The 16,093-nt window shown below is 34.8% G+C and overlaps 1 protein-coding gene across 4 annotated transcripts in view; it reads right to left on the bottom strand.

The window, feature by feature from the left end:
• Nucleotides 1-529: 529 nt before the first annotated feature.
• Nucleotides 530-16,093, bottom strand: part of ATP11B (ATPase phospholipid transporting 11B (putative)) — a 144,261-nt gene continuing 128,697 nt past the window's right edge. For 2 of the 4 annotated variants that reach the window (XM_077161149.1, XM_077161152.1), the window contains 2 exons: nt 5,010-5,143; nt 530-846 (listed from right to left, as the gene is read on the bottom strand). In XM_077161149.1, the coding sequence (XP_077017264.1) occupies nt 765-846; nt 5,010-5,143 (216 nt within the window). In that variant the 3' untranslated portion in view covers nt 530-764. Of the gene's footprint in view, nt 847-5,009; nt 5,144-12,373; nt 12,485-15,289; nt 15,376-16,093 lie in introns of those variants that run through there. The other 2 variants (XM_077161150.1, XM_077161151.1) reach the window with 2 other exon arrangements.

Raw genomic sequence — 16,093 nt, 5'->3', positions numbered from 1 at the left:
TTGCCATAAAACTATTAGTAAATATCAATTTGAAATTTGGTGAATGAACTTGATTCTAATTAAATGTATTATATACCCTTTGCCATTTATATGATTACTTTTATTGGCTGTGTTACAGTACATTTAGAGATGTTGGTACTGGTATTATTTACCGCCCACATGAGGTAAATGGTAAATAAAGGATGGAAATGCATTCTCCTAATTTGCTCTGTGAGCTTAGAAAGCATTAGTGAATTAACAGCATGGGTCACTGAGGGACCCAAATTCATTATTATTCACATAAACTTTTCCCAAGAAAAGCTTCAAATATAACTCTAATAAAAAAATAGAGTTTTCAAGGCAAACTTTTCAGCATAATTTACAGAAGCAGATTTAAATACAAGAGTCAACAACCAAGTTAATAATAAAAAAATACACATAAACAGGGGTTCTTTCCCTTTTCTACTTGATATTAAAATACAGTGGCCTCACCAACAGGCTGAAATACCATCAGGAGTTCCATAAACACAAGGGACAATTCAGACAAAGAGATGGAAAATGTCTCTTTATTCACAAATTTTATCATATTAAGACTCGAACTATATGGGGTTATGGGAGGGGTCATGTCACTTTCTTTTTGTTTGCCATTACAACTCTGAGTGGTATGACCCACCCCCAGAGAGTTCAGGAAATAATTCTGCAGAGCTAGTGTGGCCATTAAGAAGATAATCAAACTGAATTTTAGGAAAGGAGTTGAAATGGCTCCCATAAAATCCTACGCCCCTTTAACATGTGGATGAGTCCATTGTAGAGAGAGTCAAGATGCTCCTGTCGTTGGTATAGAAAGGGTCCGATGCACTCCATGATCTAAAGCAACAATAAGAGAAAAGTTTGGCTCACCAGGACCTACGTTTTAATTGAGAAAAAAATTTACTCTAAAATTTAAGAATGAAATGAAATTTGAGTTTTAAAATGTTAACTAATTGAGTCATTTTAAATGCTAGAGTGAAATTCCTCATACTAGTATTTAATACCCAAATCTTCTGTTTATGTAATACAAAATCTTCAGAAAAATAATACTCTACTCATTATATAAAAATATCAGCTAAAATTCAGACATTCATTAGCATTAAAACAATTTCTATAAGTTGTAAAGCATGTGACACTTCTAAAAGCTCAACAATTCAATAAAAAATAAGCATGTTATTAAGACTTATGCACATTTCAGTTTTCCTGAAAAGCAACTAGGCTACATTTTGACATTTCAGAAACAAACAAAAATTCCACTTACCAAAAGCTTTGCAGTGAATGTGTTTATATTATTGGTTATTTATTTCAGCTATAATTTCTATTCTAAAGATTTTATTTAGTATAATTAGCTTGAATATAGTAAATGGTTCAATAAACCATTTTTTTCACTTATCAGAGTTTTTACTTATCTAAGTATAAATGATCCTCTACTGGTCTGGAAAAGTTAACCACTATTTGAATAAGGTCCATAAGCATTCATTATATAATACTTTATTTGCATCTGTATTACTTGAAGCTAAAATAACTCAAGACCAACAATAGCCTGGTATGCTTAAAACTGACTAATCTATTTAAAGGACAGTATTAGGACCATCAAGTCCAAGGTTGCTTTCCTCATGAGACTAAAAACATGTAACAATAAATAAATTTTATATAACTTTTGCCAGGGTTCCCAATTAACCTAAATAAAGATATTAGCGGAAGAGATTAGTGTTCAAAATAGCCCCAATTTACAATTATCTATTGTTTCCTAGAGACTCTTAAATTGTATGTAATTCAAGTTTAAACCAATCACTAAATGAGCACAGCCAATAAAATTTAGACTTTGGACATTTCATAAAATCGGCAAACAGGATGACAAACATGGCCACAACTGGGGCGTTCACTGGCTCACTAATGCTCCTAGCTTCCAGAAAAGCCTGAGCAGCATCTCTCCCTCAGTTTAAGGGCAGGCTTATCAACAACTGTCTCTCTAGCGCCTAGAGCCATGCCTCTACATATAGGAGTACTTTCAAAATAAATGAAAGAGAATGAAAAATTTCTTTAAGAGTAAGTATTTATGGGGGAAAAGTACGCTGACACATACAATAAAAGATAATCATTATCAGCACTCCAATTATCTGAGTCAAGTTTCCACTCCCAAGCAGCCACCAATATTTTATATTAGCTTTCTCTCTTTTCCAACCACTGTTTAAACAGAAGAATCTCAATAAGTAAGTTTCCTGCATTTCTAAGCTTTCCAAAGCACACATTTATTGTATTAAATATCATATTTGACAGAACATAAATTTCTAAGCTACATATGAACTATTAATCCCTTTTTACTTAAAATATAATTAGGATGAAGTATTATTAAAATGCATAAGAAAATAATTTATCATTGAAGTATAGCCCTTTAGGACACAATATGGCACATCATTCCTATAGCAACAGGATGTTACTTTTGAAACTGAGGTTGCAATATGGCATATTCCTTGATAACATCAATTAATGAAATGTATTATTTTTGTGTCTCGATGGTAAAAGTACTTAGTAGAGAGATCTAGAGATCTGTGGTATAAAAGGACTGGTTATTCTTCCCAAATGATGCTCATTACTCGTTTAATATGATAATGGAACAAACATCCAAAGGCTTTAACATATCATAATGCAGGTCCCAGTCTTGCCCTGCATGAAATAGAAATATGGAAAAGAGGCTGCTCCAAAATAAAAATGTAACTTCAAACATATTTCATTAATACAATTGTATGTAAAAAACAAAGACAACTATATATCAAAATGTCTTTTTAAAATTTAGATATAAAATTTAGTGTTAATGGATCTATGACAATTTTCATATAGCCCTTTGAAAAGCACCAAGTAGTTCTGCATATGATTTTTATTTTATCCTCTAGAAAAAAATTAACAGATCCCAAAAGATTTTTTAGATTCAACTGAAGAAAAAGGAGGATAATGATAAAAATAATAGTACAACCTGACATGCTGGGCAAAATTGGAAAGGTATTTACAGTCTGTCAAATATGATATTAATTACCAAGTTAAACATTTTATTAGAAATATAAAAAATATCAGAAAATACAGTTTTTAAATACAATTTTAAGTGAAAACAAGTACAGAAGATAATAACCACCTTTAAGAGAACATGCTTAAATAAATCCAATAACCCCGGAATAGGTTTGAAACAGATTAAGTAGCATAAAATGTCTACATAAAGAATAATGGGATATATTACCTAAATAACTGATATGAAGAAAATGGAAATATGCATAAAACAGAAAAAAACTGGGGGCTCATTCAAGAATAATTCTAAACTTTTTTTTTTTTTTTTACATTAGCTAAGATGTATATTGTCACTAAAGACAAGCTTCTGCTGAAGGAGAAATTTTAAAAATCCTGTAGAAGTTCTATAGTGGTATCTTATTCTGACTCCTGCTTTGGTTCCATTATGCAGCAAGGCCGTATCAACAGGTAAAATAAATTAAGTCCTCTGGAACTTCCTTTGGGAAACTTTTGGCCTATGAATATGACAGAGGTGCTTTCATAGAATATATTTTATAATATAATTGTGTAAGTCATAAAGTTCTAGTAAATTTAACTATACATAGTAATTCCTTTATGTGCCATAAAATTACTACAAAATGATATTGCAACATTATGAAAATAATTTTGATCACGTTATAATTAGGTCAGAATAAATGGAGATTAGAATCACAAACATATCATAGGAATGCTATTTATAAATGCAACTGTACCATAAAGACAGGTTCATAGCTACAGATAAAAAAGTTAGAACTGACAAGTTTGCCAGTAAAATTGGCCTAGATTTTTTGATAACATGAATGATATTATACTCATCATTTTTTAAAACACAAAGTTAACCAAATATTAAAAATACTTTTATCAATAGATAAGTGGAGTACTTCCTCCATCCTTTATTCCATGCTCCCGGAGTACTTCCCAATCTTTTCCAAGCCATGGAACATGTAGAAAGTGGTAATATTCATGTGGCATATTGGGGACAATGGAAATCAATAGCTATCTCTGCCCATCTGTACCCTGTACATACACACCAGCGTATGCTGTTCTGACTTTGGGAATATGATATTATTCAAATAAAGAACAACAAAGTGTAGAAAAAGTTATTTCAATCCCTCAATATTCCCTAAATATTATAATATACCTCTTGAGGAAATTATGAAGAGTTGAATCCATTTCATTTTAAAATAAAGTTTAAATGTAGCATTCTACTTTTAAATGGTATTTTTGTTATGTTCCACAAAAGGAAGCACAGCTATAAATCTAATTCAAGAAATAGATTTGGGAGGAGGCAAAAATGTTAAGATTCTTCTAATTCAGGATTTAAAGAGCCTGTTATAACTTATAAACATGTAAATAGACTATAAATATCCAGTGAAAGAAACTTAAAAATCACAACTCATTTCAAAACTTTATACAGATAAAAAGAAGGGGTAGGGGAGCAGAAATACAGCTTTTTATGTTTATAAATACCTCTAAGTCTCAAAATACAGACTAGAAAATATACATGAAGAATAAGGAAAGAAAAGCTCTTTGACTTCACTACTATATGTAGATTATATTTTGTAAAGACAAAAAGCAAAAAAAAAAAAAAAAACAAAAAAACAAACAGGAAGTAAAATAGTACTATAGGTAAATTTTTTAAAAAGGTTGTACAAACCAAGAAAGAGTATCATACACATCCCATTTATCACATTGCAGAAAGATTAAAAAACAAAATATTTTGTTCATTAGATGAAGTCTCTTCAAAGTCGCCTTCTCTTCCTTTTAGGTGAAAAAACTCCCTACCCCACAAAGCCACAAAATGAAATCTACCATGAAGAAATGCTAATAAATGGTATACTTCCTGCTTCAGTTGGTAAAACCAGTTGCTGGTTTGTTAGGCATCTAGAGCTGCAGGTAAATCCTGTTCCAGTTTACAGGATACTCATCTGCAGCAAAGGCTACTTAGAGAAATCTCACACCTGCTGACAGGGCTTGGGCTACATCTTCCTATTACTCGTTCCACCATTCTTCCAACAGATGCACACGCTGCTTCTCCCTCTGAGAAGCAGCACACGGAGTCCAAGCACTTGATACCTGAATTTGCTTCAGTAAGCTGGAAGAGTTGAAGCAGGAAAAAAAATTAGTATTTAAGGATATGGACGAAAAGCATTTAAAAAAATTACAAGCACTTTAAAATCAAAAGTAATGTATAAAAATATATAGATGCATGACATTTTTCTATATCATGGAAATGTGTGCGTGGCTTTAATTTAATAATCATACAAAAATATTTAAAAGGCATCATGTCCTAAATTAGAATTCCAATAAAATAATTATATAAAAATAAGTAGCTAGATATTATTTAAACCTGCAAAGATTTAGGATTTTAATAAATTTATTATAGTCAAAAATGATTTATATCAAACACTCAGAAACTTAATGAACTCTAATTCTTCAAGTTTTTGTTTAGATGAAAAGTTCCTGTAATTTCAATTAAAAATGTCTAGCAATTAAGAAAAGTGGAGTGTGAACTATTTTGAAGGTCTGAATCCAGGCAGGACCTAATTCCAATTTTCAGTAATAATAATAATAATAATAATAATAATAATAATAAAAATAATAAATAGTAACATCAACAAAAACAACAGCAGCAAACACTTAGTGTTACTATGTGCTAGGTTCTAAGCACTCGCTCTATATCCACTCCTTAATTATCTTTGAAAAAAAGAATCTTTTACCTTAAATCTTTAAACAACTATTAAAGTGTCAACCATGCCCATAATCAGCTCATCTTGTTTTTAAAAAAATTAACTGATGGTATGTGGATTAAAATTTATTAGACAGATGAGTAAGTGGTACTATTAAGATTTAAAATTGAATTAATTTCTGAAAGTATGCAAGATCTATATTGATTTAGGCATAAATAACCCAGCAAAGTAACTTACCTCCATACTATTGCTATTTTTAATCATGCTAAAATGAGGGGGAAAAAATGTATGAGCACATATCTTAATGAATCCCAACCTAGGTTTTGGCATAGTCAAGGATGTTCTTAAATTTCTCAAGGGCCGTCATTTTAAACAAACTTACTTTAATTCATTTTCCTTTATTTATATAACATACTGCATAACAAATCCTTCAAAGGTTTAGAGAAAGGAGAATAATAATGATAGTCATTAAGGTTTTGCAATTTCACGAGGTTGGGAATCACCAGATTCAAGTGTAGGCATGGCAACAGAGGACATTGTAGACTCTCACAATGGACAGAGGAGACAGATGTGGTGGAACGTTAATAACCTGGTATTCTGAACCTTGGCAACCAGTGAGGTCCTGCAAAATGTACGCTCAGAGCAAACCTGTCAAACAATGGTTTCGCAACTGTCTGAATGCACCAGTGTCCTAGGATCTGCTCTGCACTGAGAAATAGTCACATTTCATATATTGTTTCATTACAATACCCCTAGCTTAGGGCACTGTTTCTTAAACTGTGTTTTGGAGATAGTTATAGACATTTCATGAAAAAAGTTTCTGTGGTCAATTAAGCTTGGGAAACACTAGTTCGATGAAGTTCTAAACAGACATTCTGAGTAAAGTTAGATGCTGGTCCATCTCTGGGGGGGAGCGAAAGATACCATAATTTTCAAACTCTTTTTTTCAGCAGGATACATTAATCAACACCAGGAGGACATTAATATTCCGAGGAATAGTTTTAGAAATGGTGGTTTAGGTATTAGCATTTCATTTGTTTCTTTCCAGGATCCCTTGTCCCCAGGTTTCCCCTCTATCAAATTTATTCTTGCTACAGCCCAGGGCCCTAGGGCTCCTATATGCTCAAGGACAAAGTACTCACTTCAAGGAGGCCTTTGAGAAGCTATTGCTCTGACACCACGCTGCCCTTCTTGCTTACCTTTCCCATGCCCTGCACAGCCTTCTCTCCAGCCAACCAGTGCTCCCGGCCTATGGGCAGGGATCAGGACCCACTATCCATCCGGGTGAGAGTGCTGACCCCTCCCTGCCCACCAAACTTCAGTTTAAAGTGAAACATTTCCATGAAACCTCCCTCACCTTTCCAACTACAAGTCATCTCTTTCTGGATTCTATTCCACTGCTTGTCCTCATCACTCAAATGGCACAAACACTTTAATTCAACCTACATTTATTGTGCAAGGCACTGCACTGTTCCTAAATTTAGGTGGATAGCAACCCTGCCCTCTATCTAGTGAGATAAGGGTAAAGAAGAAGGTAGGAGATAAAACAAGTCAGGGAGAAATAACAATAGCAGTAGAGTGCTTACTATGTACGTGCCAGGTACTAAATGAATTGTGTCTCATGGATTGTGTCTTTGAAAACTTACAGCAACACTTTGGAACAGGAACCATAATTATCACCATTTAATAGATGAGAAAATGGAATGGCTAAGGACTTGTTGAAGGTTACCCCAATGGGTCCTGAGCCTTGGTTTCTCTGATTCCAGAGCTCAAAGCTCCTTATTGTGTCCCTTTATTGCTTTCTTACAACTGTGGTATGAGGCAGAATACAAATATCACAACAGGAGAGAAAGCTCAGACCCAGCTGTGGTTGGTGTTATTTCATGAAAGATCTGATAAAAAAGACAGCATCTGAAATACCATCTTGAAGGATGGGTGGGATTTCAATAGTGGGAGAGGGGGAAAAAGGACAGTCCAGGCTGCATGAAGAAAATGAGCACACGTGAAAGGTGGAGAGGTCTGGTGTGTATTCAGCATTAGCACAGCTTAAGTGTAAAGCAGCTACTGTCACCACTGCCCCTTGCAAGACCAGTGCGATCTGTAGTCAGAGATGGTCTGGAAGCACTTTGTCACTGGTCCATGAGGAGAGAAGCATTTCTGCTCTGTTGAGGGTAAGAGTTTAAAGTGTTTTATGGTTATAACTTGACAGAATACTATTGTTAACTTTAGAACCCAGTAATCATTTAAAAACTGGGGTTTATTTCCTATATTTTAAAAATTTATCTTTTCCAATAATTCATTTTTATTGTATTTGACAAAGTATTAGTGTGCGATGGATCGGAAATTCGAGATGAAACAAATCATGAATACAACAAAACAGTCTTTCATCACACTTGGCTTGTGGAGCATTAAGCTAGACCAGAAACTCAAGGGCAAGGATCTTTTCTGGCACTTCTTAATTTGACAACATATGTTCTGCCTTTGCCCATCGCTGGTGCTCAACCACTCACAGAAATTCACTGTAGATGGCATCCGAAAGGTCAGCCTCATCTGAGCGAATCATATCTGTGCAGAACACTGCTTAGATCAGGGTCTGCCTCAGGTAACTATCTTGCTTTGCATTCAATACCTTTTACTTTGAAATCTAAGGACAGGTATTAAAATATGGACAACTTAACACAGAGTAAAATTCTAGAAAATTGTCAAAAATATAAAGAAATGTCCTCTTCAGATCACCTTTTAGACTAGACAAAATATATTTTTACCCTAAACAGAAACAAACAAACAAAAAACCCAGCTGCATTGAAAATGCTGGTTAATGTTTTCTGGAAAGGTAATTACTGAATGCTATACTGTTCTCCAGCTAACCTCTAAGCTCTACCACTTTCCCATAGATACATATGATTTCATGTTGAGAAAGTGGGAGCTTGGCCAGTGTGCATGGAGCTACAGCTGCCAGTTATCACTGGGGAGTGGGAAGGAGGTGGGACATTTAGATATCATTTTGTTCAAAGTAAGGAGGGGGATCTTTTTTTTTAATTATTATTTTTTAATTCCTACTTATAAATACTAGAAAAGAGAAAAGTGAAGCAATGGGATTGAGACCCTATCTGGTGGCATCCAGAAATAACTTTTAATTTATCAGAAGTTTTGATTAATTGGTATGCTTCCTCACTGTCCACCATACTTGCTTCTCAGGAAAAACCTTCATTTAGAATGAAAAGGGCTTCCAAAAAAAACTATGAATATTCAACATGATAATGTATGGCTATTAGAATGTTCATCTTTACAGAACTTGTCTTTTAGAATAGATCATGGCTCACTGTTCTCACTTACATTATTTCACATAAATGACAGTAAACATTTAGAAATGTTTCCTATTGCTTTTACAAAATAGCTTCCTTAATCTATGAAAATTATGTTTCTAAAATATTTTAATCACTCGTATAAGATCTTATCTTACTAAATCAGTTTTTTTTTTTTTTAGTTTAAGTAAAAACTGTCAAAACTATTAATTACTTGCCCTTAAAATTGTTTTATTTACTGGATAATCAAAATGAGCATCTTGCATAGCCTTAAAGGAGGTATATGGAAAGAAGCCTTAAATCATAATTAAGAAAAAAAAAGTCTTGTGCTTAAGGAAAAAAAAATTTTTTTGATGCAAAAATAAAAAATCATCAAATAGTTCTGATTTCAAAATTGGAAAGACTCATAAAATTCCTAAATTAAGTAATATTTTCATCTCATTACTCAGAATTCTAATGGGGACAGTCAGAAATGTAGTGATGGCATCTGGAGAACACGCCAAAACATGCATCAAGCTCATACTCTCTCCTCTAGGCTCCTTTCCCCTTTTCTTCACTTTCCCAAGTAAATTAATAGCAACGTTAAAAGACAGTTATAAATTAAATACTGCCATACAATCTTGAAGGACTCTTCAGGGAGGATGTTATTTTTATATGTGTTGCCTAAATGTTAAATTTATAGTTATATGGCAATAAGCATATTATATTATATTAAGAATTATATTTATTAGATAAGCTTATTTTGGTAATGTGACTTTTTTGTAGTTTCAAAAAAGACCAGGTCCCCTTTATTTTAATGATGTGCTTACTCAACTGGTTATATAAATGATAATATATGAGTAGGAATTTGTAGTTTAAGTGAATGGGAAGAGAATTACAATCTGGGGAAAATGACAAAAATCCCTCATTTTTATGGAAAGGGTAAATCAGAACAGCACTAATTAATGAACAACCATGCTCTGGCACAGGTGATGTTAAGAATTCACTTTTCTAAATACCAACTCATTCACTGCATGTCACAGAATAACTGGTAGAAAAGTCAATACTATTATTTTTCTTTACCTTACTTTAATCTCCAAATGAAAAAGTTGCTCAATAAGTTGGCACAGATTTGAAAATAAGTTTAGTTTGTAAAAAGTCACACATCAATAAACATCTAGATTCTACTGCTGGTTCTACCACTATTAAGGTGGCAGCCTTATTAGTCTTTTAAAGGTTCAACTCTATTTGCTTATAGAATTTTACTCATTCAGAAATGTACAGCAAACAGCGGTGACTTAAACAGTTTTCTGTTTCTGCAGCTTACTGCTTCAAGTGCTAAGTGAGGCAGGAGCTGCAAGTACCTTTGCCATGGAAGGAGGGGAAGGTGACTGGTTGAAACTCTTTGAAATGCTTTTTGTTTTTGTTGGCAACAGGTTTTGGGTTCTGGGGCTTAAACACCTTGATTGAGGACGAGTGCTAGTTCGCAAGTCTGGGCACAGCTGGAGCTGGGCACAGTATTTGGAGCAAGGCCAGGAGACCAGAGACAATGGAATGGCAACAGGACAGGGGCCTCAGAGGCAGCTTCCGGCTGGGGGGGAAGGGGGGGCCCAGGGGGCCAGGGGAAAGGCCGAGTCCTTGGCATCACATATGGTAGGGCTCGGCCATGTCCTCTGTGTGCCCTGGCAGTACTGAGCAAATGGTGAAGAGAGAAATCACTGCCATTTTAAAACAGGAAAAAAGGGAAGAAGGCTATTATACAGCTCTTATTTTTTAAAAGTGATTTTTACCTCAAGATATGTGCCAAAGGTAAAAATATATCTGAGGAAAAATATCTAAGATACATTTCAGTTGGCCAATTAAGATTCAGGGTGATAGGCAGAAAAAAATTGTAGCCCTGGGTAACACCCTCAGGCAATTTTATGATCTATTCATGGTGTGAGGATTCTTTTGGCTTCTTGTTTAGAGGCCAAATGTCACAGGGAGAAAACTCCTGCAAAGGAGCTGTGAAAGGTCTCTGTCATCTAGTAGGAGAATTTCAAGGACCAAATTCTCAACTGTGTTGTACATTTTAATGGATACATTAATGCAAAGCAGCACCAGATTCATGTCTTATGAAATCCACTTGAACTTTAATCGTGGGGGAACTTTTTATCACAGAGGAAAAAAATTTATGATGTTAATATAGTCAGGCCCCAAGTGGACTGTCTGCTTTGTGGGTGGCCCAGGGCCATTCCTAAGTCCTGGCCAACTTTTTCTCTTTCCCCAGGAAGCTCTTTATCTGAGTTTTTCCTTGCTGCCCAATCAGGGCATAATAAAAAAAAACTAAAAATCTTTTTATATATTTATCTAAGCAACATAAAAGATAAATGTTATAAAGGTAATTATATGAAGAATCCTAAAACAAAATAGAAATTCAGAATTCTTTGAATTTCTTTTCCATTACTGATAATAGTTGACTGGTTAATTAATCTTCAATATCCTCTATTTAGACAATTCACTAAAATCTACTTTTAAAAATATATCTTACAGAATAATTAAGATTCTTCAAATTCTTGTATTTGTTCCATGGTTTAATATTTAGTACAATTAACTGATTTGTAATCTTCAAGTAGCTTTGTTTTAAAGTCTCACCATTAATGAATGTTTATTCCAGATGAGAAAACAGCGATTTAAAAATGGCAAGTAGTCCAGGTTTATAATTATTAGTGGTAGGAATTTTTATCCATAATTACAACCAGTTAAAATGTGCTGCACAGCCTGAGCTAGAGCAGTTCACTCTGGTTTTTAGTTTTGTCCCTCAAGAGGGGAGAAATCAAATACTCATCCATTCATACTTCTATTATAAAGACATAGCTGAAAATATATGAAAATTAAGAGTTGAGAACTTATTGAACATCAGTCAACTGAAAATCACTCATTACCAAGTCTAAACACTCATCCACCCGACCATTCCAGAGGTAGGCTTTGGTAAGTATTTTAGTGTCTAGCGATGTTAAGATGTGTAGAATGAGACACAATTACAGCTTCAAGGGGAAAACTGATTTCAGAAATAATAGGAACAACATGACATTTTCAAAAGAAGTAAAAAGGAATAATTTCTTGAATATAAGAAAACAGGTTGTGAAAACACTGTTCTGGATTAGACTGCGGTGTAGTACAATTTATGGCTATAACTCCAAAGGAAGACTAATAAAATATTCAGGAATAAACATAAAAATGTAACAATCACAGAAGGAAAACAATGAAACCAAAACAACGAATAAGAAATGGTGAAGGAATCATGATGATGAAGCTGAAGGGCGGCGGCTGCTCTGCACGCCCAAGCCCGAGGGCCGAGCACGGTACTACCTAGTCCTGCTGGCTGCGAGCCTCAGCTAGCAGGTGCCCACTGTCCTCCCCTGTGCGCTCGCGGTCAGCAAATTCATGTGCTGAGCTGACTGAGCCCTTCTCTTCTTCCATCTGGAAGGACAGAAAAGCAACAAGTCTCGTGTTACAGAGGGCACTCTCCGCGCCCTGGGGTTCGAGTCAGAACAGTGAGCTGGGCGCCACAACCAGGAGGCACCCAAGGGTGCTCACACAGCAGGACACCACTGTCACTCGGTGCCACAGCAGACGTGTAAGAGGCACACACAGCACATGCAGAGCAAAGCTGTGGGTTTCCAGTGCACGCTGCTGTTACTAAACATAGAGTACAGCTAAGTCAGACCATGATTTCTTCTATAAGACAACAGAATTCAATTTCTTCTATTAAACAAATTCATTGCCACCAAGATTGAGGGTTCTTACTGCAAAGGTATGTCCAACTTCTTACCTCTCCTGCTCCTTTCTGAAATGACGTCTATACGTCTATACTCTAACTAGACTAGCAGGGTCACATGGCCTCACAAATATACAGTGACTATGAAGGTCGGGGGCTTGACTTTTTTGTTAACAAAATAAATTTAATCCTTCATTTGAAATTTTTTTTAGTATCAACTAATTTATACAAATTTCTAGTCTTCATTTTTTCTTTATTTGTATTAGAGATTTTCCAAGGAAGTTTAACAATGTGCCTGTAGCCATCCTTATTTTAACCTTTCTTACATTATACGAAATATCCCTATTGAATAAAAAACAAATTTTGCCTATCTTTATGTATTTTCCTACTCTCAGGACTGATCAATAATTACTTTTATGAAACAAATGATATGGTAAATTTCTAACATATAAAAAATAAAATGACAGCATTCCTTGGTTTCTAGAGTACAGTAAGTTTATGTGAAGAGAGCTTAATAGCTTTGCCTATAATGCTGGCGAAGGATGATAGTTTTGTGCTAAAATTTCTTAGGAAGTATTGACTCAATCAAGGATTTGAAAGCTCTTAAAGATTTGATAACTGACAGCTATACAATGTCCCTCTCTGTCACAGAGTAAACAGCTGAGCAATGCAGCTCATAAACATAAAATACTAAATTCACCAGACGCACCAGAAGACTTAGGCATGTGGGCCTTTGTTGTCCATGCACCTATAAGCAGGTGGCCGCCAGTGATCACCCCCCATTCAAGCAACTGTTATTTCTGCCTGGCCTCTGGCCGAGTATGGCATTTCTTCTTTCTGTTCTCCTCTGCTGCTAAAGGTGCATATGCAAACAGATGGCACTGTGTGCAGGGACCACTTTATAGACAAGGAACCTTGAGGGCCAGAGAGGTGCATGGGTGTGCAGGGCAAACGGGGGCCTGGCGCCAAGACCCTGAGTCTCCACAGGGCTCTCTCCCCCTGCCACGCTGCCTCACAAAGGCTGTTGACTGCTGACCTACACTCGCTCTCATCGTATGTCACAGGGGAATGCTGCGCTGACTACTTCATTACAGAATGAGGAAGTCTGGAAGCTCTTCCTTTTCCATCCTCTTTTAGTCTGGTGTTGCTCCAAAAATGTGGCTTATTTAGTCAACATGATATGTGAAATATGATTTCATAAAGATATGATTATGCACAATGCAAAAGTTATCTTCAAATGACGAGAGACTTCCAGAATATTCATTAAATAATGAGCTGTTTTACTGCCTCAGAGTTATATAACGAGATGTTCAAAAATGTGGTAGGAGCTACCTACCACATGTGACATGTGATAAACACGGCTCAACCAAAGGTAAAGATCAACCTTCAGGTTTATCTTGACTTTTAGTTATTATTTAAAATGTTACTTAGTTGCCTACCACTCAAACATCATCCATTTGTATATTTATAATTATTATGTCTTTGTAATTCAAAATAGAATATTATAAAAATCTTGAAGCTAATTATAATGAAACCCTGTTGGTAAAGGTTTAGTAAGATTTTAGAACACTTCAAGATTATAAACTCATAGAGTTACAGAAGAACTTCAGTTCTTTGTAAATTTTAGTACTTTGTCAAAGCCATTCATTTGATCAAGTGAACAGAGATTACGAAGTTTGAGATTAAAAAAGAATTAAAAAGTACATGCTTACGAATCCACAAGACACTGACAGGGCAAGGAACTGAAGAGTTCCAAAATAGACTAAAGTATTCTAGTTACATTAGTTTTTGCCTCCAAACCAGAATGGAGTTAAACATAATGTATAGTTTTGGTATTTTTAATATCAAAAGTTGAGGATTTAAGCTTGCAATTCTTTCCACCAAAAGACACCTCTAGCCTACTTGGTATTTTTTGTAGAAACTGACAGAATGGATCTGTCTGTGTGAGATAAAAATATATATGAGGCACACAAAATATACTGTTCAATTTATGGATGCACTAAACAGAAGCAAGACTAGGAATGCTTCAGCAGCCATTACAGTGTACGAACACAAATACGCACATGTATTTACAACAGAGATTAAGGCAAGATAAAAACGGGCAACTCTTACTTCTAATTAGCTGTAACATAAAACTTTAAATTTTACTATGAATTTCTGTAGTTTTAATTATTCAACATGCAGGGGCATTCTTAAATATGAATTATATGACAAGCAGAAGCATTAAAATTGTGCTAGAAAAAGGTAGCTAAGGTAAAAACATATAATGAAATATATGGATCTCTGTCTTGTTTCATGCTGAATTTTCATCTCAAAGGAGAGATTCATTTTTTTTTTTTTTTGGGTTTTAACATTTATATTAATAAAGGTCAAATTAGTCAGGGACAGAGCTGTGCTAGCAAAAATGTCCCACTCTTTATTCATGCCTCTGCCCATCTTTTTTAATACTGCTTAATTGTCCTTTAGCATGCAGAAGAGTTAATGAGGCTCTACTCCTCCTACTCTACCTAAGTTTGCTCAGCTGATTCCTTGCACTCGACAATGGCTGCAGTGCGATGAACTCGTCACTTAAAGCAACTGTGTTGGAGTACATCTATAAGTAGACAGAAAAGGGATGGGACATATAACAAGTCAGTGAGCTGTATTCATCACCTAAGAGACACATAGGACAAGCTTGGTAAAGACATCTGTTCCTACATAAGTAGGAAATATACATGGTACACATACATGACTGACATTTGTAGGACTGTTGGTTTTGCCACCAAAAAAAATTATTCTTAATACCATATTGTTATTGTGGAAAAAAACAAAGTTCAGAATAAATGCGGGCATCTTTTCTTTTGATGAGTTTTGTTGCTACTTGTGGTAAACAATGAAGTACTTGATGACTTTCTAACCGTTTCACCATCACCTGAAATCAGGTGATGATAAAATGCTGACATAACAATGATTACAACCTGTCACAAAGGAATAATGTTATACATGGGATTTGAATAGTCATTTACTGTTTCAATAAAAAGCAGAACAAAACAAAACAAGAAAGTGGTTAGAAGATCCTTAAGTGGAGAGTTCCTTCTTGGATTAGGCAACAGTAGGACATCTGGTCAAATCATTCAAAAATAAATTTTGTGAGGCAAAAAGGGAGAGTAAACAGGTGTTCACTTATAAATAAAATGATGATTTCTTGTACATTCAATATTTAGTCAATTTTAACCTATGCTAAAAGAACCAAAAAACATATAAAACACTTAATTTTTTCTTGACTAAGAATCCACCTTAAGGCATCAAATGCTTCCTATGTAATCCTTTAA

Source organism: Tamandua tetradactyla, chromosome 5, assembly GCF_023851605.1.
Source record: "Tamandua tetradactyla isolate mTamTet1 chromosome 5, mTamTet1.pri, whole genome shotgun sequence".
NCBI classification, from domain to species: Eukaryota; Metazoa; Chordata; class Mammalia; order Pilosa; family Myrmecophagidae; genus Tamandua; species Tamandua tetradactyla.
The sequence above is the reverse complement of the archived record's forward strand: the minus strand, read 5'-3'. Positions and strand labels throughout refer to the sequence as shown.